The following is a 24750-nucleotide window of genomic DNA, read 5'->3' as shown; positions in this document are numbered from 1 at the left end:
GTCTCTGCACTAACTACTGAAAATGTCGGATTACGGGGACGACGGCGGGTAAGTGACTGCGCCCCGCGCCAGTTTTCTTTCACTTCTTTCAATCGCTTCTCGCCTCTAACGCATTATTTGATCTCACAGCTATGGCCGGGACGAGCCTGACGATACCTTCTACGAACCTGAGGAGAATATCGAAGACGAAATGCCTCCGGATGCCGAAGTCGACGAAGAAGCCATCGAAGCGCAGGCGAGAGAGGAAGAGGGCGAAGAGCGAACCGTTGTGACTGCCGATCCAAACCAAAATGTCCAGAAACCCTCCAGCGATGCCGACAAGAAGATCCCCGATGACAAGAGGACTACTACTCCCTACATGACAAAATATGAGCGTGCGAGGGTGCTTGGTACCAGGGCATTGCAGATCAGGTAGGTAGCTAACGTATTCTGTGAGATGTTGTTATAGTGAGGATGGCGACTAACAGGTGGACAGCATGAATGCTCCTGTGCTAGTCGATCTAGAGGGCGAAACAGATCCATTGCAGATTGCGATTAAGGAGCTGAATCAGAAAAAGATCCCCCTCATTGTCCGCCGTTATTTGCCTGACGGATGGTGAGCTGATTGAAAATGCGCCCTCTGAAAACGCAATGCTGACCTGCGGAAAGGTATGAAGACTGGACATGCGAAGAATTGCTGTGATGTCCCGGCCTCTCGTTTAGTCCATCTGTCTCTGGACCAGCCAAGGAACGCCGTCATCTCCATGAACAAAAACATATGCTGCATGCAAAATGATGCTGATCAGAATCCTACGCTCAATCACGGCCACATTTCCCTCGAATGACGCGGAGCGCCCCGACTCACATGGCATCTGCAGGAAGACTGGAGTATGTCTAGAGTGAACAGACCAGAGTCCATAAGGTCTGCTCCCATCTCTTTAACACAACGAACCAGCCGAAACTGCGCGCGTCCATTACTTTTGACCAACATTCTAATACCACGGCAGACTCAATTACTGGCCAAAGAAAAATCCTTCGGATTAGTACTGCGTTGAAGTATCATCACAACGTTTCAGCATTTTCTGGCCCCACGACATGCGCAAATCATGACCTAGCAGGTCGCCTGAAGCTTTCCCCGAATTCAACAATGCAAACTCGAAGGCCAAGGCAAACGTCTGTTGGATATGGGGACTCTGTTGTGGGCTTCGGCGCGGCTGCATGATCGAGAATCCCTTCGTATTCTGGTTGGCGGCTTACCTACGTAGGTTACACAACAAGTTCACGAGGTTCCACAAAGGTCACTCTCGCCGAGGCCGCTTACGCCTCGCCGATTATGTCTTCCAGTACAACAACTACTACTTGTTCCTACACCCCTATGGTCCTCGTATTGAGAGGCTTCAAGACCCCAATTCTCCATCGTGCTGTACAATGCTTCAGTTGTCCTAGGTTTTTCAATCTTTCCCCTATTCCCTTCCAGCCAGCACGACTCGTGCCAAGCAGAAAAGATGTCATACTCACCGCTCACCCCAGGCAAGCACAGAACTACAGTCAACAATCTTACAATTCACTACACTGTCCTCGCCGACTCGTCTAGTCTCCCACCTTTGATCATCCACCCTGCGCCATGGGGCGTCGGCGCCGAGCTGTATATCAACGCCTTCTCTCGTCTCTCGTCAAAGTACACGGTAATTGTCCCATCGCCCCGCGGCAACGATGACTCGCAACGTCCGTCGTCCCCTCAAGAGATGTCCTCGCGCCACATCGTTGACGACCTCGAGGCCCTCCGCGCCTACCTGGGTCTCGAGAAGATCCGTGTCATGGGGCATTCATCAGGCGGCACCATCGCACTTGGTTACGCGATTGCCTATCCATCAAGGGTGGAAAAGCTAGTCGCCTCCAATTCCGACCTATTAGGCTATGCTCGCAAGGACCGGTCCTTTTTCGAGGAAGCCTTCAAACCGTTCTTCGAGAATCTGCCCACGGATGATGTGGAGTTCAAACAGTTCATCCTGAAGATCCTCCCTACGTACTTTGCGCTCCCAGATCTCGGTGGACCGGCCGAGTTCGAAAAGCAATGGACTGGCGAGCCTAACTTGTGGGCCTACGGTTCGTACTATGCTGCGGACTCAGCTTCTGCGCCGGGAGAAGGCGCCCCTGGAGACGGCAACGCCAAGTGGAACCAAGCGGCGGAGTTGCACAAGGTCACGGCCCCGACGCTGGTCCTCACCGGGAGGCAGGATCGCGCCGCAGCGCCGGAGGTCAGCGCAGCAATTGCCAGTGGTGTCCAGAGGAGTAAATTGGCGATCCTGGAGCCGTGTGGGCATATGCCATGGGTGGAGCAACCCGAGGAGTTCTGGAGTGTGGTGGAGGGCTTCCTGGAGGAGTAAAAGAGGGATGCAGAATAGTCAATCGAGCAGGATGGCGAATAGGAATGGCTTGCAACTCAAGAGAGCCGAGCACGAGCTGATTTGTAAAGACTGAGTGAAAAGGGAAGCAAAGAGGGTCCCAGTGCGTCAACCAAGGTTCAATTCAAGGCGGTCGAAAAGGGGAGGGGGGGGGAACCTAAGAGTGATAGAAGATATATTATTCCCTGCACGAAAAGAAACCAGGAAAAAGGCAAAAAATCGATTTACAGCAGCAACGACACCTCGGTAACCCTCCAAGAAAGTTCCACAACGCGCAGTAATACACCCCCAAGGCAAAACCGTGAAGGATGGATTTCCGTATTCTCCGTATCACCAACCACTGAACAACTCTTACCCACCTGCCTAGCCCAGCTTCTGTCTCGAATCGATCGGGCAACACAACGTGCCAGAAAACGAAAGACTGAAGCTCATCCCTCACCCTCTCCCTCGCCCCCTTCTCCTCTCTCTTTCTTCCCTTTATTCTTCCAAGCCGTGCCTGCAAGTGATAGTGATGAAGCGAGCAACATTGTCTGGTGGAGGTGTCCATCTCACAGTATCAGGGGCTGAATGTCCGGTCTGTCCGTTGCGTTGGTGTCTTTAGCGTCAGGAAAACCTCACTTTCGGGGCGCGCCGAACAACCCAAGCATTCATGTCCTCATCCCACACGGCGTTCTCGGGTTCGGGGATGTGATAAGGTCTCGGTTCCCTATCGGGCAAGTCGGCTGAATCAAAGAGTTCCTCGTAGCATTCGTCGTCGTCGGGCAGGACGTGCTGAAGAGGGTCGTCTACGACCTGGACAGGTCTGACGCGACGAAGGCGAGCCCGCTCGACGGGGATTTTCTGCACGATGCGGTAGGGGAATGCCTCCGGGCGGGGTGCTTCGAACATTGGAGAGGGCGGTGGAGTGGCGTTCAGAGGACGGCGGACTTCGATTCTTGGGCGCGGTTGTGGAAATGTATCGCGGGGGTCGTCTGACCCTCGCCGCTCGGCTCTCTCTTGAGAGACATCCACAAACAGTCTGTCTCCCCTTGGATGAACACGGTGATGCCGGCCGATGGCCGGCAGATCCTCGTCACGCACAATGATCACTTCTCTCTCTGGTTGTCTCTCGCTCTCTCTAGGTGGTGGTGCTCTCTTCTTGGCCGGGCGATGTATCCGAAGCACATCCTTCCTATTTCTCACGAGACAGAGCTGCCCATTTCTGCGCTCCACGTAACTCCAGCCCCTCTCGTATGGCGGAGCGCGAGTCCTTTCAAGTCGTAAAAAAGGACTCATGTTGTGGACTACTCTGGAAGCGAAACGGACAGGAGCATCAAATACTTTGACGAAAGGGAAAATATCGCGGGCCGAGACTTTGAGGACTCTAACCGTTTGTTCTCCTGAATGATGCACTGGTTGCTGCCTTTTGCTGCGTTTGCTGGAACTGGTGGAACAATGCGGGCAATGGCAATCATGGTGGGATGTCATATTTGCGGTGATGGATTGGCTTTAAACGCTGGAGATTCTGATTGTTGGGAAACACAGCAGCAACAAAGGACTCAAACGTAGACACTTACGGTTTGCTTAGGTTTCCAGTCTTGAACAGGGAGTATAAAGGAGTTTTGAGACAAGGCAAACACAATCTCCCCATGATCGCTGAATTCCTTGTCCGCCTACCCGTGGGAAGAGCCATCCTTCACCGAGTGCTGAGTATTGTGGACGGGCATTGTGATGCATATGCAAAATCTGAGACGCCCTTTGTCAAGGTCTTAAGACACCAAAGTTGAGCGTCTGAATGTCCCACCGGACCAGTTGTGTGGGTCAGGCGGACGGTGTAACGACCAAGTCAGGCAAGGCTGAGCACGTCGTGGGATCATCTTTTGGGATTGGCATGTCTGCAATGCTGTTTGCGAGTGGTTGGAACCAATGCATTGGCTATGTGATGGACGTCATCGATCGCGAAGTGTTGCAGAGAGCATGCAGCTGAACAATGGGTTGTTGGAGAGATGCAGGGTTGACAATCGCGCACGAGGCCAGTGCGAGGCCAGTACACAAACTTGATGCTGCGCTAGTATGAATTGGGAAAGACAGCCTTTCTTATGTAATCCAAACGTCATTCATGACAGAAATCATGCGCCAATTGGTTCCATGTGCAAGTGTCAGCTGCAGGAACCAGCCTCGTCAGTTGCCCAAGACGCAAACCCCCCCTTTCACCCATCCTTCCGCACCAGAATTGAGGGCGCAGAAGGCACAACTCAGGCAGTCCTGTGGTCTGATGAAAATATCCTCGGGAGTGTCTCCATCATAGCTTCGGCTTCTGTCACCTATGAGCCACCGTCCGCCTTCAGATCGGATTGTGATTGACCAACCTGAACGACTTCAGCCTCTTTGTTGCCACGTGCCAGGATCCATTCTCCCACATCTTTCGCAAACTGCTCACCAACTCCGTCGGGCTCAGCGTGAAGCTTGTGATAGGCATCGGGATATGACTTGAACGTTTTGTCCTTGTTGGGGGCCTCCAGGACGTTGAAGAGTTGCTGCGCTGCGATGTACGACAAGATTCGGTCGCCGGTGCCGAAGGAGAACCATATCGGACAAGGAGATTTGGTTGTATAGCCATGGACAGTGCGGCCATGGGAGAGATGAGAAAGTTCTGCCTCTCTTTGCAAAAGTCCTTTGAGTCCTTCCAACGTGCCGGTATCGTGGCACAGCGGATCATTAATCCAGTCTTGGCAGACCTTCTCGGAACGGGACATATATGTCGCGCTCAGCTTTTGTTTGAGCTGCGTGTGCGGCAGGACTATGGCGGCTAGCTTTCCTGCCTGAACCTTCAAGAAAGATGGTTGGTTCGAGGGATGCATTTCCACGTAAGGCGCCTGCAGGAGAAGGCCTGAGAACGCCGGACGGTTCGAAAAGTCTGGAGAAGTGGAAAGCATGTAGCACAGAGCCTCGCCTCCACCCATGCTGTGACCCATCAGGAAGAATGGCTTGCCTTGGGTTTCCGGCAGTGATGCCACATGGAGGACAAAGTCGTGGATGTCGGACAGGACCATCGCTGTTGGGCCAGTGTTGCCATTATCTGCAGGCTTATGACATGATCTGCCCCAGCCCCGTTGGTCAAATCCGTAGACTGCAACATTGAATGGCGAAGAGCTCAAGGTGGGAAAGAGGTCGTAGTAGGCTAGAGGATGTAAGTCACCCAGTAAGCCGCATGCGTTGCCGGGTCAAATATACCATTGATATGATCGGAGAATCCATGAAGGAAGATCAAAACGGCCTGGACTGCATCACTTCGGGGCTAGATTTGGGCAATGGCAAGGGTCAGAGAGATACTGTAGGTATATCCATCAACAACGCATCGAGATGAGTTGGTTGATTCGTGACAGGGAGGCGCTTCCGGCTGGGTCCGTACCTTCCATGTTTTGGTGTACAACTTCGTGCCATCCTTGGTGGTGAATTCACCTTCGGTAGTATCCATTTCGGCCTGACAGAGAGATTCGAGGAGGTAGCAACAGGGGACCTCAACGCCGCATTCAGATACTTAATCACAAAAATATAGAAAGGAATGGTTCGCTCCCAGAAGCATCGTTGCATGTGCCTGGACAGCAGCGCCCCTTGAAGGTGGCCCGAGGTTTATGTAGAAGTGGATCCAGTTTCAAATGACTCAAATGACTCAAATGACTCAAATGACACCGCACTCGGGATGTCAGATTCCTCCGAAGACGCGCGTCAAGCTCGTCCAGGTGATCCCCTGCTACTCTTCTTTGTCCTATCGATCAAGCTGCTTGAAGCCACTATCAGACCTTCGATACTTGGCGGTGGCGGCGAGACTCGGTCTCTACAATGAAGGATCAAGTCTTCCTCAACGCGGTAAAGAGGGAGTCCATCGATGCCTCAGCGCTCGGCGCAGTTCCGCCTCGCACCGTCCATAGATGTTGACTTGACATTTCGACTGGAGGAGGCATATTCGGGTGAAAAAGTGGCTCAACTGACGGAACAAGGGGCGAAACATGGGCTATTGAGCTCCATCGCCGGAGCCCCGCGTTCCTCCTCTCAGACATTCTAGCTTAGCAACCGAAGTGCCGCCAAATGAATGGGAGATGCAATAGGTCAAGGTGGGAATCTTTGCGTCCTGATGAGAAATTCCTTAACCGCTGTCAGTTCGTAGAAGCCGGCCTCGAACAAACCAGAGCAATCAAGATACTCAGGAAGTCAAGGAGATCCAATGCGAAGAAGAATTTATAGTGCCAACCTGGCCAATATGAGATCCTGCGACTGACACCGTGGACTGATAAATTCGAGTAAGGTCGGTGATGATATTATGATGAATATGACGGCGAAGATAACCGTGGACTTGGATGGCTGCCGAATGTGCTCTCTCGTCCTGTGAGATGCGTTCTGCATGCAGAAGCCGAAAGTTCTCTGGATGCTCGAAGGATCACGATATCTCACCTAAGAGATGTACTGCTTGGAACGGACAGACAACCTTGATTCAGCGATGAACTGTGAAGGACAATTGGACGGTACGTATTCAGGTTCAGATTTTTCCTGACTTTGGCTGCTTTACACTGCTTTTCTTTTCGCCTTTCTTTTGGCCTTTCTTTTGGCCTTTGTGCGCTGCTGTTGCCGTTTGCGACAACTTGACGGCCTTCTCTGTTTTGGGTGGATTTCTGATATTGGTCATCTTTCCAGGTACTTGTACGGGCACTGGTTGCATTTTACCCTTCCCCTTCCCCTTCTTCTCCTGCTTCCCCTTCTTCTCCTGTGTACCTGTGGCTCTCATCCCTTTTGCTGTTGTCTTTACAGGTGTCGGATCTGCCTTGTTTGACTTCTTGGCCTTCTTCGTCTTTATCATCTCTGAAGCGGTCTCTTTCCCCGCTTTCCCTACCGGTTCCATAGGTACTGGCTTCGCCTTCTTTACCTTCTTCGGCTTCGCTGCCGTTGTCACGGCAATTAAAGCTACCTTCTTCCCTGCTAACTTGGCGGGTATTAAGTTTTCCTTCACAGCCGTCATGGTCGATTGAGAGCCGCGCGACCTCTCTCCATGTATTCTGCACGGCACCAGGAACGATCTCAATTCTGCGTTGCGATCACTCACAGCTTCTCGGATAGTGACCTGTAATGACGATTGAGTAGGTCGCGATTTGACCTTTCTCCAAAGTGGTTTCTCCACAGCAATCGTACCGAACTGTTTGATCCACAAGGATGCTTCATCGACAGGCCAGAATTCGTATCGAAAGTCTTCCGCCCCTGGAACTCCCGGGTGGATCAATTCGATTCGCGCCACAGCAGGGCCCCCGAACTGCCCTTTCAAGATGGGCTCTTCGATTGATTGAAAATTGGTCAAACCAGACGGATTGAACCGCTCTGGAGGAGGCGGCGAGAGCACCGTAGCCACCTCGCCCTGGATGGCATACTGCGCAAAAATTGCCGAAGCTCCTTTCATGTATTTGCTCCAGGCCTTCTCTGACTTCTTCAATCTCAAACAGGAGGGGTTGTCAGTCTGCATTAGTGGGCCCATGGCCGTGGTTAATGTCTGCATTCCGCGCTTGTCGGCCCACTGTTGCGCCACGCCTTTGTGCATGCCGGTCCATAGGACAGGGCGGAGACTGGGAACGTAGAACTGTTTGTGGATTTGCCTTGCCTCGTCAGGCGTGAGATATTGAAGATAGACGGCTTCATTTGAAAATTCAGGAGGTATGGTCAGAACCCCACAGGTGCAAGACACAGACATTCTGCTAGAGTTTGATATCCTCGTAGACACACATTGCAAGGACTAGTTTAGTGAGACGAGACCGTCGAGCCTTGCGAGAATTCGCCGCTTTCACCAGACCTCGTCCTCGAACAATGCCCCAGGCGAACGCGATGTATGCTTTCAAATTCTTCTTCCCTCAGCAGACGTCCCTTACCCTAGGTTGTGCCGCGTTCTGCGGGTACAGGAAGGGTTATAAGGTCCTGAGGAAACATCGTATACATACCCTACCCCGCCACAGAGCTCTCATGCGGAGAGCTTATCAGGCTTTAATGACGGAGGACCAAGTAAGCGGACACGAACCAGGACCTCACCACCTTTTCTGTCAGGCCTCTCTTTGCACCACTCGCTGCGTCTTGGAACACGTGTGCTTGCCCCATTAAGCCCCTCACGACGAGCACATCCCGTCCGCCTCCGCGCCGGTGGTCCTGTGTTGATGCATCGCGAAGCGAGAGAAGTTCAGACAAAAGGGAGTCGTAGACGGAAACATTGAGTATCTGGTACATGGCAGGCCTGGTGTGCCTGCGTGGGGCTGGCGATACGTTGCACAGATCGGCTATCAGAGCCTGAGGGCATGTTCGAGACACGTTCGTAGCGCAGCCCAAGAGATACTCGACGCCGACATGCTAGAATGGGGCTCGGACATCCCTCGCCATCGGGGCACTAGCTGCGAACAACCGAGTCAAAATATAGAGATGGGGGCAAACGCCGTCCGTCCTTGAAGACAGAACCTGGATTGCAACATTGTATAACCTGAGATGGGGCTGTCTATCACGTCATACCTTTCACGAATCGACAATGACTCTTCCGACATCCGGTCTCAGAAACGCTTAGAAACACGCACCTAAGCAATGTCAACCGTCCAGAAAAACACCTTCTTGTCAAATCCACCACTGACAAGGACCTCCCTCTTCCCCTTCCCCCGCACGTTCACACCTGGATCACCAGCTTCCCATCCTGCCCACAATGTCCGGACTTTACTCCCGACGTCATGTCCCTTGAGCATGGCCACAACCTTCCCGCTATGCGTGTCCAGACCTCGGATGACTCCGTCGTCCGCGTTCACAAACACGCCTTTCCCACCAGGTCGCCAGACGACTTGCGGCGTAGAGTAAGGAGTCTGAGGAGCCATCGTGGTCACGTGCAGTTTTATTGCGGCGTCTTCGCGGTCCTGCAGCGCGAGGGCGGCGCGGGCTTGGGAGACGTGCGTTTGCGAATCTGACTCGTTGTACATGGCGACGGCATTGGTGGAGTTGTAGGAGGACGTGGGGAAGAGTAGTCGGACAATCAGAAGTTTCATATGTGGAAGGTGAGACGTCGCGACAGCCACGAGAGAGGGATCTGTGGGACACATGGCCAGACAGGAAGGGGTGAACGCGATCCAAGCGTTGGAGTGTGGAGCGAGGTTCTGCCTACCAGTCTCTTGAACCGAGTACGTGATTTCGCTGCCTCGAGACGAAGAAGACTCATCAGACGTAGGTGTAATGCAGTAGTAGTACAGGAACGTCGAGTCGCGTCGGGAAAGAACAAGGTAGAGATCATCAGTGTCTGGGTTTCGAAGGAGGACCATAGATTCTGGGTTCGTGGGCATTGTGATGGTGTGGATGGGATCGCGAAGCAGTCCGTGAATCAAAGGATCGCCGGCAACAATGTCTGAATTGGTGCTGGGTTGGAAATTCTTAGCGAGTTCATTCTCAGGAGCGTAGATGTGGACTTTTTGATCCCAACCCGCCGTTGCCACAATCCATCGTCCCTGTCGAGTATATCCCGAGACCACCTGCACCGCGTACTTGAGATGATCGCGTACTTTATCGAGCAATCGACCCCGTGAATCATGTAGCATTAACTGCCCTGACATGGAAGTCGAGAAGACATATCCTTCGTCAAGAGAGCTGATGGATAAAATCGGACTTCCGTGGGCATTCTCAATTGAGCCTGCCAGCGTAAATGGCGGTGTGGCCGAAACATTGGCCCATGAGCGGTCCGCAGCAGTGACAAAGACAACCCCCTCTTCGTTCTCTTTGCTGCGTGATCCGCTCACGCACAGGATGTTTGACGTGATAGGGAACCCCTCAGGCTCAACCGCCTTGGAGGGAGCTGGTATTAACCAACCGACATCAGCATCATCGCCTTTCTTTTCAAAGGCGAGACTGGCGTCATACTGTTTCTTCTCCTCGAGAATTTTCTCTATTGTCCAGTCGCCGGGATTAGTAATTGCCGCTTCGTCGGGAAGCCCTGCTTCAGCGAGGAATGCTTCGAGAGTCTGAGTTAATCAGTTTCGACATTCACTTCCGCATCTAGAGCTTGTTGTAGCCATAACCAACCTTGTTGTAATGATTTGCTTTCAGAAAGCGGGCAACAATGACTGCGGACGAATCTGTGGCAGGCATTTCTGGTAAGAGTCTTAATGATAAAAAGGCAGAAAGATTGAAGTCAGATACTAAGGCGATATCAATCCGGCATTGTCACGTGATGCCCCCCAACCTTACGACGTAACCTGGCGAGATGGACACGGGAGCAGCAAGGCAGAAAGCAAGGTCAGGCTGAGTGCAACGCATTGTTCCTGAACCGTTTGGGAATCCGCACCTACTGCCCGACAACGCCTCGCTCGAAAGCAGACACGGTTTCATACCTCCCATCATTGCTTCGTGTCATCCTGAGGAGCTCCAACCCCATACCGGGTCTTGTACTCTCGCGGACTTTCGTAGTCTTTTCTGTTTCCAGCCCACATGCCTTTTCTCCTGGCCTTCGCCCACCACTCCGCCCTTCTGTACCTCTCTTCTCTTGCCCTGCCAAACTCAACTCCTGACTTCGCTTCGTATATGGTAGCAAGGCCTGCTCGAAGCATTTGCAGGCTGACATCGCGCCGTACAAGCCCTTTCCAGACATAGACAGTGCCCACCACCCTACTGTACTGGTCTGCCTTGTAGACATAGGTCCGAACCCGCCTACCCATGATATACGCGGTGAGCCACTCAAGCGCCTCTTGGGCGTATGGCTGTGCAGGTCGTCCAAAATGAGCAAGTTCAGGGGCGTCTATTCCTGCAAGACGGACGTGTATCTGAACACCTTATCAGTTCCAGTGGTCTCTTGGATATGGAGTACACCAAATTACCGTCTGGTCCTTCAGATCCTTTTTGTTTGCTGGAACGTTCCTCCCAGGAAACCAACCCCAACCAGCCAATCTGCCCCCGGGCGTATGATACATTCGGAAATTGTCTCCATCTCCCACGCTCGTAACTTGGCCCACGATGCTTCTCCGCCGAAAAAACCCAGGACTGATGTGCATCGCTTGCGGTATTCTGCGGAGATAGGACGTGTAGAATTTGTATAGGCCAATGGAAGCTGTTGTTAGTGCAGCTGCAGCAAGGATTGTTTCGGGTTGAGTGAAGGCTCTGAATTGTGAAGGGACGGATTTGGAAGGTTCTTGCTGAATGGTCTCAGCTGCTTCTAACTTCCATGATTCTGTGGCTCTCTCGGCGACAGATCCCTGGTAGTCAGACCTATCCTTTGTCGAGGATGACCACGGCCTGGGCCATGGCATGGCTGGCTTGGTTGACTTTGACTTTGTGCATGAGCGAGAGCAGGAGACGCACGGGATCGCAAGACAGCAACGCGGGAGGAGGATGAAAGTGGCCAGACACTCCACCGTAGTGAAGCTACAGGTGAGTTGAGAATATACGGTGGGCTTTATGACGTCAGCGTGATATCTTCCAAGTCGCCGTTTTGCTCCTGTTCATCTTCATCCTGGAGTTGACCGCGGTGAAACGGTTTCCGGCATCGGTCAATCAATACTTCTAGACTTGGTTGCGAGCCTTGCCGCTGCCCGATTCGTCTCATGTTATTGAATGCTTTGAACCATGGACAAAAAGGTATGGCAGAACATTGATAATGCTTGGTCGCCTTGCATTCATTCGTTTTCTATTGTCACTAATAGATTATGGCGATTCACTGCATGTCACATGTTTTTATTGGTACAGCATCTGTCGATTCATATTCAGCTGCTGCAAGCCAATCACCACCGTTGAAGGGATCAATGAGTCTATTCGAGCATAATATGTCAAGATACTCGTTCAGACGACCTGAATAGATCCATGGTTAGTATTCAAGCCCGGGCTCTGTTATGGGGATATATATACCCTCAACACTCTGCGCCTACCACCTCTCCCCGTCTCCTTTCAAATACTCCATGCACCTCTGCGGCACCTTTACCACTACATCAAAAGCAAACAATTTTCCTTTTCGTCCTTCTCGTCTCTCAAGCAAGCAAGCAATCAATCAAGATGGCATTTACCGATGCCAGCGAGTCCTACTTCTTGGACGCTGTAGCGAACACCTGCCAGCCGATCGTCCAAATACTCCCTCTCAATGACAACGAAATTTTCGAGTATCTCGACGCCCATCCAAACACCCTCTCCAGATACATGAGAGGACGCCCTGGGTTATGGGACGCCTTTGGCAGCACTTTCGCGCTAGACGAAGATGCCCTGGGTGGGGCCTTCTTCAAGAATGTGACTGGTTCCACTGCAGGTGGACCAGCGGTCTTGAAGGGATCAGACGACGCTGCTCAAGAGGTCGCATGGGAGCCTGTTGATGAAGGGGATAGGGGCTACGTGTACGTGGATGACGAAGGAGTGGAAGAAGAACTAAAGGAGGAACAAGGGGGAGAACTGGATGAAGTCGGCAACGAGGAGGACGATGACGAGAGCGATGACGGCTATGGCAGTGACTATGAGGACGCCGTTTCCAGCGGGCTTTCTCCTCAGCCTGGGCCTGGGACACCTTCCAACAGTAGCCCCGCTTCACCCGCCCGCAACAACGGAGCTGATCAAGATGGCGAACACGATGACAATGGCGACGACGGGGAGGAGGAGGAGCTGATGCCATACCCAGCCCCTGTACACCTTGTCGCTGAATCTCGCCTCGGGCCACCGACACGCTCCTGGGCACTATGGGAAGAAGAGGCGTGCATCGGCCACATGCTCAATATCAAGAGCGAGCGAAAGCTTAATGGGGAAGCACGATTTCGAGAAGCCCTACATCGGATGCGAGTCTACGATGGAGTCACAAGAACTGGCTACAGTGCTGTCAAGAATTTCTGGAACCGCGTGGGCCGTGCTCGCTCGCAATTTGACGAACGAAGAAACAAGAAAGCGCCGCTGGCGACATCGAAGCAAGGCAAGAAGTCCGGATCGAAGTCTTTGTCCTCATCGCCACAACGGCGCGAGACACCGCGGGCCGCTTCTTCAAACATGAAATCTCGCATTGGGAAGTACACTAGGCATCGACGCTCTCAGTACTCCTCCGACGAAGGCGAGTCACACCATGCCATCCCGAGCGATGACGAGGAACCAATCAACCAACGTCAGACCCTCAAGCGAAAAGACCGAGACGAAGACAGCGACGATGAATCTGAACCGGTCAATGCCGTGACGAAAGGATTCCGACCATCACAGAAAGTTTGCGCTGCGTGAAAGAATGCCAAGGCTGCATCGCATTGCATATCGGTTGATGTTCACGACGCCGGACGGCCAGGAGAGGAGTAATAGCATATTGGCGAGCATCCAAAAGGAAAGATATCATGAAATCTGAATGGGGATTAAAGAAATGGGTATAGATCGTTTTGGATTGGGCGTGTTCGGTGAGCATATCAGGTGCGATTGGTCTAGTCTGCAGTGGGAAGTTCCGCAGGTACACTGAGCAGTGTACTTCTTTCAATTAGAACGAGAACCATGTACATATACCTTATCCTCTTCTTCATGAACAGCGGCTATTCTCTGCTCATCCATCCATCCATCCAACAGATCAGTCTCAAACCATGTGGGGGCCCACTGTGGTCAGCCGTTCGTCGTGCGCTCCATTTACAGGCCGTTTTTGGCCTCTATACAGGCCGGTCTCCCTCCAAGGTAATCCTCAGCATCCTCCGGCGGAATCCATGATAATCATTGATCGGGTTGTGCTGTGTGCACCGATTGTCCCAGAAGGCGATACTGCCCTGCTCCCAGCGGAAGCGGCATGTAAATTCCGGCTTCACTTGATGCTGAAACAGGTACTGTAGCAGCGGAGCAGATTCTTCCTCCGTCCAGCCCTCGAAGTGGGAGGTGTGCGCCACGTTGACGTAGAGGGCTTTCCTCCCCGTCTCGGGATGTGTTCTGACGACGGGATGGATTGCCTCTAGCGTAGAATTTGCTGAGGCGTTGCCGGAGTCGCGGATACGGTCTTCACGGGTCTTGCTGGCGTCAGCCTTGGCCGAGGTACTCACTGCCTTCAAGGTGGAGAGTGTTTGCTTGAGTCCTTCGGAGAGGGAATCGTAGGCTGCATATTGATTCGCGAATAGCGTGTCACCACCATAGGGCGGGACTTCCTTGGCCATCAACACCGATCCCATCGGCGGCTTCTCGAAGTAAGAGGTGTCCGAGTGCCAGATGCCTCCAAAGTTGATGATCTCGTGTTCTTGTTTGAGCACTTGAATGATTTCGGGAAACCCATCGATGCCGCGCACAAAGGGGTATTCGACGGGTTTGCCAAAGTGGGAGGTGAACTCGAGGTATGCTTTGGGCTCTAGGTTTTGATTGCGGAAGAATATGACTTGATATTGCAGGAGGGCCTCCCGGATCTCCCTGACGATGCCTGGGTTTTCAGAGAAATCACTGAGGTTGACGTCGTGGATCTCGGCGCCTATTGAACCGGCCACCCGCTTTATGGAGATGCCTCTCTTGCTCGACATGTTGAAAGAAGGATGAATGGCGTTCCGCAGATAGGGACGCGTAGAGGAGACCAGCCGCAATGCTCGTAGGGCGTTCATGGAGCAATACGATCAAGCATGGGACATTGTTTCTGGGAAAGCAGAGACTGTTTGATTCTTACCTAAGGCGCAACAAGGAATACGCAATCCTTTCTTTCAGGAGCCTTGCCACAACTTACCTTGCCTGGATATATATAGGAATGCATCATCCGAGGTTTGCGATGTGTTGAGGGTGAAGAGAGGGAGTGGAATGACAAATTACGAGTCTGTCTGACACAAAAATTACGAGAGGGACTGTCAAAAATATTGCTGTAGAAGGCGGAAAGTAGCTGTCAGACTGAAATATTTACTACTCGGAGTCGGCTGCACGGCGAGGGGGAGAGAAATGCGGAGTTGCAGTGGTGAGGAGACTCACTCGAAAAGCAGCGTCACTTTTCTGGCAAATCGGGGATATCCAAGAAATGATGTCGGAAGCCTTGGGACTTCGAGCCTTGAAGCTGCTCTGAGCCCTGTATTTCCCACCATGTAATATCAAACATATCTCGGCTTGCCGTCATATTCCTCTCTCTTGGTTCCATCTGTATTATATCACCCGCATACCTTTCATATCCTCAATCCTATCATTTACGTCACTTTACCACCCGGGTTGGGTCTTATTGCAGAAGTCGTTCGGCTGGCAGCTTTTTCCATCCTCGGTCGTAACAGCCTCGCGTGTCACCTTCAATCATGCACCATCACTCTTGACCCTTCATTCACCCGTCAAGTTTCTTCTTTGGACGGACCGTACTCTGAATCTGGCCGCTCGCAGTTCCTACTACGATTTCCTGCGCGCGCAAGATGGCTCTAGCTATGCAATCTGCAGCGTCCACCGCGGCGCAGGACGCCGATTTGATGGATATTGACATTGACATGGACATGGATGATCAAGGCCCGCCTCTTGATGACGAGTTTCAACTCGAAGTACGATCACTCGCATATCTCCCTTACCAAGCAGGAAGACCTATCCCCATACTCATCACCTGCACAGGAAGGCGAAGAACCCTCATTTGTTCCCTCCGGCACGCTTGCTGCTACCGATTCCTCCAACCTCATCCCAGCCATCTACACCGAAGATCCGGCACTCGAGCCACAATGGAACAAAATCCACATCCGCGGCGTTGACGAAATGCACACGAACGATATTCTTGCCTTTGTACACGACCACTTTAGCGAAGTCGGCGATAATGTACATGTCCAGTGGATTGACGATTCCTCTGCGAACATGTGCTTCAATGACAACGATACTGCGAAACAAGCGCATCTGGCTTTCCTCGCAAACCCCATCACCGTTGAAGAATTGACGAATAACCCGTTCGAACAGCGCGCTGCGAAACAATTGGCTAGCAGGCCGGGCAGCATGCTTGTGGTTCGCGTCTCTCAGCAGGGAGATAGGAAGAAGAAAGGTGCGAGGGATGCCAGCAGATACTACCTCATGCACCCCGACCAAGATCCCACGGAACGCATGCGTCAAGAATTTGAGAATAGCCGGGGTGATTACAGACGCAGAAGATTTGACGACCGCGAACTACACAGACGAAGGAGAGATAATGACCGTGCGAATGGCGACGATGCAGGGGTTTTCTCGGCAAACATGTACGATGACGCACCCACAACGGACACAGAGGTCAATAAAGCAAGAGGTCGAGATCTATTTTCACGCGCCACGAAGGGGAGACGACGGAGCGCTAGTCCCGGAGCACGGACACGCGGCAGTGATGAAATTGACATTTCAGATTCAGATGATGACGGACGGACTCGACGGAGAGGATATCGCGATCGCAGTGATCGTTTCCGCTCCAACGTTGGAAAAGAACTGTTCGCGTCGTCCGTTCCAGATACTAAAGTCGGTGGTGGTCTACGCTCCGATAGACTCGATCTCTTTCCCAACAAAGCTTCGGATGTAGATACCTCGATGTCGACCGATCTAGCTCCTGCACCACTCAGATCAGCCTCCGACGCGGCCAACAATCGTGCCAATACCGCCGCTGCGAAGCGCTTGAAGGCCGATCTCCTTTCCGCCGCACAAACTTCTCCTCGCTCAAATCACAGGAGAAGCCATGCCATGGACGCCAAAAATGAAGAAAACCTCGCCGAGAGGTTTGCCAGAAAGAGTATTTCGATCGACAGCACCAAGTCAATGAGAAATGGGACATCAAACGTCGGAGTTGAATTGTTTCCATCGAGTGGCGGAAACGCTGGCGGTCTATCTATCAAAGGATCATCTGAGAGCGGAGGTGCGGGAGGGTTCAGCATTAAAGGCTCCGGAGGGCTGAGCATAAAGGGCCGCGCTCTGGAGGTCAAAGAATTGTTCCCCAACCAGTACAATCGGACCAGCGGGAGAAACGAAGGAAAGGAGCTATTCGACGAGTCAGTCAGGGAGAAGCGGGTGAGGAGGAGGGCAGGAGATTTATTTGACTGAGCGACGACGACGGAGATACTTCACTTCCCCATCACATCCTCCGTTTTTCTTTGGATACGAAACTTTGCAGTGCGGGAACGAAAACCTCAGTGTGATAATGGACCATGCAATGGGGGCGGCCGTTACTCCTCCATTTTACGGCTGTAAAGCGGGATGAGATGACCTTTTGACGAAATCATGACGGAGAAAAGGGGCCATGGGAACTTATTATTAGAGAGAGAAAAAGAGGAACAAAAACAGGAAAGAGAGAAAAGAAAGGAGGACCCAACGGAGAAAAAAAGAGCATTTCATTTCAACTTCCAGAATCATTCCTGTTTGTCATCGCCCCTTTTCTTCGAGATGGATTTTCTGTTCCGCGTGTGCTTGCGTGCTTGAGTACTTGTATGCTGGACCCTGCTTACCATCATATCACAACAATTCACGCGCTTACACTTGATCCTTGACGCTTGACGCTTGTGCTAACACAGATACATACACAGAGCAACAACTTTTTCCGTCCGGGCTTCCCCACTCTCGATCGTTGGAATCCGCCAATCTTTCGTCCATCTGTCCGGCGCCTGGAGCTGTCTCGGTTCCTTTGAGCTTGTGCTAAACGGTGTCCCCGGGGTGTTCAACAGGACAGGACAAAATTAGGGTGGCGCTGGGTGATGGTCTCTGGGTAAAGTAGAAGTAAAATGCGCTTTGTAGGGATTTATGTTGTCGGGCGGCTGCCCATTGGAGTTTGTTCCAGGTCATCCGAGCCCTGATGTCGCTGTTGGATCAAAGACTCGTCGCCATTGGATGGAGCATAGATTTTCGGTTTGGAATTTGGGGTTCAAGCCGGTTGCGATGCGACGGGGACGGATGGCTCCGAGGCCGATTTCTTTCTGATGAGCGCAATATCAAATCGAACACTATGCTGGCGCGCCCGTGATATATCGATTACAGTCCCTAGCGATATGTCGGATCGCCTCGTGTCCACGTTTCCCGTGGGTTTGCAGAGGTTGCTTCAGGGGAAGATGCCTGCCATGAAATGGTTCCAGTCCATACACTGATGCTCGATCCCACTCATCTATGCCGCAAGCGTGATGTTCCAATTTTGTGATTCTCGTGACCTTTCGTCACGACTGCAGCATTATAACAATACAGAGACTTCATTTTCGATCATGTCCCACCCAAACACGCCAATGCTCCTCTCAGCTCCTCAATCGCAGTTGGTACATCCTCAAAATTCAACGCAGAGATAGCCCATCTGGCATGCTTCTGCGCCTTCAGGATCGCCTCTTCATCGACTTCGACATTAACCGGTTGAGGTTGTGGAGGTCGAACTGCCACTCCTCGCGTAGGATGAATCGGCGATGGCGCTGGTATAATCCTGTGTGCTTCCCGCTGGTGGGGAATGCCTGGTACGGGACCACGGGCTTGTCGTATTTGTGGCGGATTGGCTGGAGGTTGAGGCTGCGGAACCTGTGGTTGGAAGTTGGGAGGGATCCGGGAAGATTGATCTGTCGGGGCTTGTTGAAGGGGAGTGCCGTGACGGTGAGGCGGAAGCGGGGGGGATTGGTGACGGGGTGGTTGATTGAGAGCGGCACCGAGCTCGCCTCGTGCGGATGCAAGGGAGGGTTCTGACGGTGCTGGGGAAATATCAGTGTCAACTTTCCCAAGGCCAGAAAGAGCAGAGGGCAAGTCTGGCGCAGGCCCGCCCACTGTTGTTGGTGGCGATGGGAAAATTGGCTCCGCTGGAGCTGATGGTACCACAGGGAAGTAGTTCCCTCCTGTTGAGGGTTTTCGCTCAGAGGGAGGCTCCAGTGGAGAGATATCACCAGGCTCGGCCCGATTGGTGTAGAACGCAGCAGGATCCTGTTCCGGCAAGGGAGAAACGTCATTCCCTAGTGGAACAGAAGGAGCTCTCGAGGGATGGAGAGATACATCAATGGATGACTGTCGAGCAAGCTCGCTCTGTATCCGATCTGCTTCGTCAGGAACGTCAGTGACCGAAGGTTGCCTAGCGGCAGGAGGTGGCACTGATGTGTCTCTCGAGGGATGTAGGGATTCATCGAGCAGCGACTTCTGCGCGAGGCTCCTCTGAATCTTGTGGGCCTCGTCGGGCACTTCAACGACAGAGGGCTGCCTGGGTTTCGTGCCTTCTCTGCCTCCTTCTAACGCTTTTACCTCTGCATCGTCCGGGTCCAGAACAGGGAGAGCTTCCTCACTTGGAGTTTGCAGTTTCGGGTTGGACAGGTTTGGATCTTCTCCAGCTTTCAACGCCTTCGCTATTCTCAAGGCATGATACTTTGCGAACTTGATTTTGGCGGCAATTTCGGGTTCGACGGCTCCCCAGATCTGGAGCAGGTCGAGAAAGGTCGCCGAAGCTTGGAAAGTGTCTGCCGTCTGCCTTGAAGCCTTGTTTGCGCGCACCGCATTGTCTGCTCTTTCAAATGTTTCTAGACCAAACTGCTCCACGTATGCTTTTCCAACGACATCGTCGGTCACGGCCGGTTCTTGGGCATGTTCGGCTTTGAACTGCAACGGAATATCAGCAAGGACTGCCACTAGGGAAGCTCAAGACGTACCTGTTCCAGCTTGTCCATCAATGTTGTAGTGTAGGCCAAGCTCTCTTGGTCCGCATTGTGCAGGCCTTTGGATAGGATTTGGTTGACGATCCAGTATTCGCCTACATGCAGGTCAGTCGTCGATTGAGAGTTGAAGGAGAATAGAAGGACCCGTACACCAATATGCTATGATAGGCTTGGGGTTCTCGAGTTGGGCCGCGCGGTGTGCGAAGCGGATAATGTCAGCTGCCTTCAGCGCAGCTGGCACTTGAGCGGCCATAGCGGGAGATAGGAGGTGGTTACCCAGACGAATTGGGAGCTGTGAAGGTTTGTTCTGTCAAGGGAACCGGAGGGAAAGTTTACAGGCGCATATATATGACGTCTTTCTGGGGCTGATTTATGCGTCGAGAAGTGAGTGGATGGAAGAGACGTTCGCTGCGCCAAAAAGGCTCGAGGACTGGGGCCTCTGGTTTTCCGGGAGCCCCTCAATTTCCCCGCATCCGAGCTCCGGGCAAGGCTACGAATTCGTCGAGCGAGGCTGTCTTGCTGTCCATATCCGGTTCTCATTATCTATTCCATACAGCAAGGACTCAAACTCCTAGAGTGATGACTCTCGGATGAAGAGGAAATAAAACTGGCATACTCGCCAGAAGGAAGAACAGAACCATCTCCAAAAGCTGCTTCACTTCTCCATCACTCTCTAAATCCCCAGCCCATCTTCGAAGAACCAAACTCTCGACCATGAAGAGAGCAAAGTGCGCCAAACCGAATAGCCTATGCTAGCCCACGTTCGGCATGAAGCTTCCGTTAATCCAAATCCCGTGACTAAACATAGTGCCGTTAGCATAACCACGGCTGTTCTTTTTTGTAAGTGCCGGAGCGTTGCCGCAGATACTTTGACAGACCGGGAATCCACAGCAATTGTCGATGATGCATGACCCGCCGCCGCAGTCAGCATTGGTAGAGCATGCAGTCGCGGCGTCGCATTCAACAGAAATAGAACAGCTGCCATTTCCATCGGCGTCTGTACCGCAGAAACATTCACCAATGTCCAGGCCCGGGTTGTCACCGCAGCCAACGTATCCACCGCATGTTGCACCGCCTTCACAGCTGCCAGTCGGGCTGCTGGTGGCAGAAGTGGAGCAAGTGGAAGAAGCATCTGTGTTGGCAGATACAGTGATTGTGGCAGATAGCGTGCTAATGGGGGCCGCCGTGATGGTGGCGATATTATCGATCTCAACCCCAGAATCCACAGAGATGACGAATGCCTCGTCCTTGTGCATGATGCCACATATTGTCGATGCAATGTTGTCGGCGCCAACGGTGTTGAGGATGATCTGTGCCAGTGCAAGTGCGCCCACACCAGCAGCCACTGCAGGTGCGTCGAAGATTGCAGCGATCACAGCAAGAGCTTGTCTGCGGAATATGATGGCTAGGACTGTTGCGGCACCTTCAAGATTGGTCAAAGTGCCCAAAGGGCCGCCCGTTATATAGCCAATATCCTTTGACACCGTTGCCTCGCATGCTGCCTCATCGCTGTTGGCCCCGGGGTACTGGCAGGTAAACAGATAATCTCCCCCGTTGGCTGCGTTCAGAGCGCAGGGCGACTGGCCCACTGAAACCACCGGAGAACTGGTGTCCGGATTGCCACAGATATCGAACAATGCAATGTCGGCCGCGAAATTGGTTTCCGTTCGCCTGACCATGCGATGAGACGACCTCCGTGAACGGTGGCGTTTGCTCACATCTGTTGAGTTAGTGCTGGCGAGCTCGATCTGGTCGATAAAGTTGTCAATTTCAACTGAAAGTTCGGAGCTGCAATCTGCCGCATAGATGGTAACTCCTTGGGTCGTTATGACCGCGAGCTCACCTTCTGGCAGGATGATGACAAGCTGCGAAGGGTCTGAGATATCGTATGCATAGTACGAACCATTCACGCTGGCACCAAGGACACCGGCTGGTGAGTTGTCAGGGTTGAAGTAGAAGTCAATTGGACCATCCAATCCAGTTCCAGCATCATCGGCGTAGGGGATTTTACTCAGTAGTGATGTGGGGGTCGGCAGAGCGAAACATGAAGTAGGGCTTGTAACAACAGAGTATGTTACTCCCGTGATTGTGTCGGTGCTCAATGTAGAGCTGGACGTGTCTGCGCCACTCGTAGTTGAAGTGGTACTGGACGTTGAAGAACTGCCTGACGTGGTAGAGCTCGTTGTGGTCACAATGCTGGACGTCATTGAGGTATATGTATCGATTGTGCTGCTGAGGTTTGGGGTACTGCTGGGGATGAGAGAGGTGCTGAGGGTTGGAGAGTTTCTCGAGTAAGCATGGATGCTTGAAGTTGTCGAAATCCCAGCAGTAGATGATGTGGATGACTGAGTACTCGGAGTGGAGCTTGAAGAAGCTGAGACATAAATAGGCGTAGTGCTTTGGCCTTGCGGTGAAGAGGTGAGCATGCTCGATCCAGTAGTCGCGGACTCGGCGGAAGACTCAGGCGAATTTGTGATGAGGCTGGACGGTGAGGACAAGGGTGGGGAAGTAGAAAATTCACTGTGCACCCAACCTAAAGGCGAGTAGTACGGTCTAGGAGGGAGCTTGTTTGGAAGTGGCCGCAAGTTCCATTTGGCAGGAGGCCAAAAGTTGAATGCATTCACCGACGAGGTCAGGAGCAAAACCGTCGTCAAAAGACTGAACACGTAGCCTTTTGAAAACATCTTCACAGGAACAGCAAATGTTGTACCGAGTAGCAATGCAAAACAAGAAATTGGAATAAATAGACCAAAGAGTGAGCGACTTGAGAACGAGTGACTGGTGTGTGCTGTTCAAGAGACTGAGAAGATTCCTGGAAGCGTCTGGCCTTTTATTTGACGCCGAAGAAAGGGCTGAATACCATTCGATTGTGACAAGAACCATCACGAACTCGTATTGGGAAATTAAAAGCAAAAGGATTTTTTGCACAAAAGGGAACAGGGAGCACTTGGTCAGGCTGAGTGATCGGATTTGGAAAGAAGGAGGTCGAGGACGCCAGAAGGAAGCCAATAAAATGTCGATAAGCTTTAGCCAACCAGCTCCATTCAGAATCTGTAAGGCATACCTGGCGGCCACAGAGTCTCATGGCGAGTACAAGGTATTTAGGCGACAACGGAGAAATACACTCTGTACCATGTGGCTGTTTCAGCCTCCCAAATAGGGGGTGGAACGAATCAATCGAGCAACCACAGCCTGACCCAGTGTATCGGAGGGCTTCGCCATTCGCGTGCAAAGGGCAGAAAACAACAACAGACGTTCTGCAATCAGGAAAAGGGAGACCTTTCGGGCGTATGTTTGACATCCACACCTGGGTGGATGATCCAGCAAAGATGGTGAGGCCAAAGAACCAATGTTTTGGAAGTTTCCTGATTAACCAGTTCGCCGGCTGCTAGAAGTCAATCCGTTAGTTCCGAGAGTCCAGCATACCTGTATCGGCCTCGGGGCAGGCGCAGGGTGTAAATCCATGTGATTTCTGTCCAAGAATTGAGCCATGTCCATCTAGAAAGAAATTGTAGAGGAAGAACAAAGAACCTCTGCAGTGGCGTCGAAATAAAAGATGCCAAGACCTCTCTTTGGGGGTCTCCGGAGGCTTAGCGACCAATGAGGCTAGTGGATAGTAGATGAACAAACGACAGCTCCCCGGCCCCTTTTCTCCCCCACCCTTCTAGCTACATACTACAGTCCCCTTCAGGTTTCATTCTTTCCTACCCAGTACATGCCGACCTGACTGCTCCCTATCATCCACAGCGACCCTCAGCGACCCTCAGCGACCCTCTTCTGGAAATTCCAGGTCGAAGCTGCCATTACCATGGTCAGAGAAAATCAACTCGACATCTGCCGTGTACATAACACCTACTTTTGCCGTCCCTGTGATCGACCCTTCAACACCTATCATGGCGCCTTAAATCATTGCCAAAATGCTCGGGTCCACCAAGACGAATGGTGCGAGCGATGCAGAAGGCTGTTTGTCTCATCTGCTGCATACCGGACTCATCTAGATAATTCCTCCCACCACAACGTTTGTGATCCTTGTCATTTGGATTTTCGCACTTCAGACCGACTCGAATCCCACGACGTCGCTGTCCACAACATGTGTATTGAATGCGGCAAATATTTCGAAAATGGCAATAATCTGATGCAGGTCTGTATCTAAGTTCAATCACCACCCCGTTGGGGACGAGCTGACGTGGACTGCTACCATTAGCACAAGCGAAGCCATCTCCCTGCAGACATTCAATGCCTGGGCTGCTTCCGCCAATTTTCTGAATTCTCCGCTATGATCATCCATCTCGAATCTGGCAACTGCGAGAGTGGTCTTAATAGGGACGACATTGACAGTTGGATTTTCGACAGCTTCGTGACAAGTCCATACGTCAGTCGGTGGACTGACTACTACAGATATAAATGTCCCGAGTGTGAATCCGACTTCGTATTTCTGAGCGCGCTATGCCAGCACGTGGCGAGCAATGCATGCGATCAAGATCCGAAGAGTACCTTCGATGACGTTGAAAGATGTATCAACTGGCGGATCTAGGTGACCTACGTTGTATGCTGCAAATTTCATCGTTTGATGGGATTACTCTGTCCGAATATTAAATAACGCCGAGGTCGGAGAGATCAAAATGTCGACACATCTAATTATCTGGAAGATCTGATCATAAGCCTGACGATGATGGCTGGCGGTCTTCTCGAGTTGTATTTTTATTGTTGGAGGGACTGGCGCTCAAACGAAGAAGGGTATGGCGCCGCCTCCTACAGCGCCGGGGTTTGGTGTATCTCTGCTTTCCGCAGGAAGCGTTCAGAGGCCTTTTTTATTGTGAAATCATCAAGAAACATGTACCATGCTGATAGTTCTTCGTGGCTGGATCGAATTC

General features: G+C 52.1%; 13 protein-coding genes across 13 annotated transcripts; 5 read left to right on the top strand and 8 right to left on the bottom strand.

The window, feature by feature from the left end:
- Positions 1-22: 22 nt before the first annotated feature.
- A1O5_02357 (DNA-directed RNA polymerase I, II, and III subunit RPABC2) lies at positions 23-682 on the top strand (the record flags this gene model as incomplete). The annotated part of the gene is made up of 4 exons (XM_007742973.1): positions 23-48; positions 130-411; positions 476-595; positions 649-682. 4 exons carry the CDS (start codon positions 23-25, stop codon positions 680-682), a joined length of 462 nt encoding a protein of 153 aa, XP_007741163.1.
- An 802-nt stretch (positions 683-1484) lies between these two features.
- On the top strand, positions 1485-2366 carry A1O5_02356 (uncharacterized protein; the record flags this gene model as incomplete). The annotated part of the gene is made up of 1 exon (XM_007742972.1): positions 1485-2366. One exon carries the CDS (start codon positions 1485-1487, stop codon positions 2364-2366), a length of 882 nt encoding a protein of 293 aa, XP_007741162.1.
- A 621-nt stretch (positions 2367-2987) lies between these two features.
- A1O5_02355 (uncharacterized protein) lies at positions 2988-3838 on the bottom strand (the record flags this gene model as incomplete). Its single annotated transcript, XM_007742971.1, has 2 exons — positions 2988-3633; positions 3738-3838. 2 exons carry the CDS (start codon positions 3836-3838, stop codon positions 2988-2990), a joined length of 747 nt encoding a protein of 248 aa, XP_007741161.1.
- An 849-nt stretch (positions 3839-4687) lies between these two features.
- On the bottom strand, positions 4688-5841 carry A1O5_02354 (uncharacterized protein; the record flags this gene model as incomplete). The annotated part of the gene is made up of 3 exons (XM_007742970.1): positions 4688-5544; positions 5598-5661; positions 5776-5841. The coding sequence occupies 3 exons, from the start codon at positions 5839-5841 to the stop codon at positions 4688-4690; spliced, it is 987 nt and encodes a 328-aa protein (XP_007741160.1).
- Positions 5842-6900: 1059 nt separating this feature from the next.
- Positions 6901-8097, bottom strand: A1O5_02353 (uncharacterized protein; the record flags this gene model as incomplete). The annotated part of the gene is made up of 1 exon (XM_007742969.1): positions 6901-8097. The coding sequence occupies one exon, from the start codon at positions 8095-8097 to the stop codon at positions 6901-6903; it is 1197 nt and encodes a 398-aa protein (XP_007741159.1).
- An 862-nt stretch (positions 8098-8959) lies between these two features.
- On the bottom strand, positions 8960-10505 carry A1O5_02352 (uncharacterized protein; the record flags this gene model as incomplete). Its single annotated transcript, XM_007742968.1, has 2 exons — positions 8960-10378; positions 10440-10505. The coding sequence occupies 2 exons, from the start codon at positions 10503-10505 to the stop codon at positions 8960-8962; spliced, it is 1485 nt and encodes a 494-aa protein (XP_007741158.1).
- A 248-nt stretch (positions 10506-10753) lies between these two features.
- Positions 10754-11659, bottom strand: A1O5_02351 (uncharacterized protein; the record flags this gene model as incomplete). The annotated part of the gene is made up of 2 exons (XM_007742967.1): positions 10754-11176; positions 11231-11659. 2 exons carry the CDS (start codon positions 11657-11659, stop codon positions 10754-10756), a joined length of 852 nt encoding a protein of 283 aa, XP_007741157.1.
- Positions 11660-12398: 739 nt separating this feature from the next.
- On the top strand, positions 12399-13589 carry A1O5_02350 (uncharacterized protein; the record flags this gene model as incomplete). Its single annotated transcript, XM_007742966.1, has 1 exon — positions 12399-13589. The coding sequence occupies one exon, from the start codon at positions 12399-12401 to the stop codon at positions 13587-13589; it is 1191 nt and encodes a 396-aa protein (XP_007741156.1).
- A 407-nt stretch (positions 13590-13996) lies between these two features.
- On the bottom strand, positions 13997-14842 carry A1O5_02349 (taurine dioxygenase; the record flags this gene model as incomplete). Its single annotated transcript, XM_007742965.1, has 1 exon — positions 13997-14842. The coding sequence occupies one exon, from the start codon at positions 14840-14842 to the stop codon at positions 13997-13999; it is 846 nt and encodes a 281-aa protein (XP_007741155.1).
- Positions 14843-15697: 855 nt separating this feature from the next.
- On the top strand, positions 15698-17318 carry A1O5_02348 (uncharacterized protein; the record flags this gene model as incomplete). Its single annotated transcript, XM_007742964.1, has 2 exons — positions 15698-15820; positions 15888-17318. 2 exons carry the CDS (start codon positions 15698-15700, stop codon positions 17316-17318), a joined length of 1554 nt encoding a protein of 517 aa, XP_007741154.1.
- A 1143-nt stretch (positions 17319-18461) lies between these two features.
- A1O5_02347 (uncharacterized protein) lies at positions 18462-20129 on the bottom strand (the record flags this gene model as incomplete). Its single annotated transcript, XM_007742963.1, has 3 exons — positions 18462-19820; positions 19871-19971; positions 20021-20129. The coding sequence occupies 3 exons, from the start codon at positions 20127-20129 to the stop codon at positions 18462-18464; spliced, it is 1569 nt and encodes a 522-aa protein (XP_007741153.1).
- Positions 20130-20628: 499 nt separating this feature from the next.
- On the bottom strand, positions 20629-22083 carry A1O5_02346 (uncharacterized protein; the record flags this gene model as incomplete). The annotated part of the gene is made up of 1 exon (XM_007742962.1): positions 20629-22083. The coding sequence occupies one exon, from the start codon at positions 22081-22083 to the stop codon at positions 20629-20631; it is 1455 nt and encodes a 484-aa protein (XP_007741152.1).
- Positions 22084-23684: 1601 nt separating this feature from the next.
- A1O5_02345 (uncharacterized protein) lies at positions 23685-24404 on the top strand (the record flags this gene model as incomplete). The annotated part of the gene is made up of 2 exons (XM_007742961.1): positions 23685-24017; positions 24081-24404. Coding segments are annotated over 2 exons (657 nt in total), but the record flags the coding sequence as incomplete, so codon positions are not given.
- Positions 24405-24750: the final 346 nt, after the last annotated feature.

The sequence above is a fragment of the Cladophialophora psammophila genome (assembly GCF_000585535.1).
Source record: "Cladophialophora psammophila CBS 110553 chromosome Unknown aczJe-supercont1.3, whole genome shotgun sequence".
NCBI lineage: Eukaryota > Fungi > Ascomycota > Eurotiomycetes > Chaetothyriales > Herpotrichiellaceae > Cladophialophora > Cladophialophora psammophila.
The sequence above is the reverse complement of the archived record's forward strand: the minus strand, read 5'-3'. Positions and strand labels throughout refer to the sequence as shown.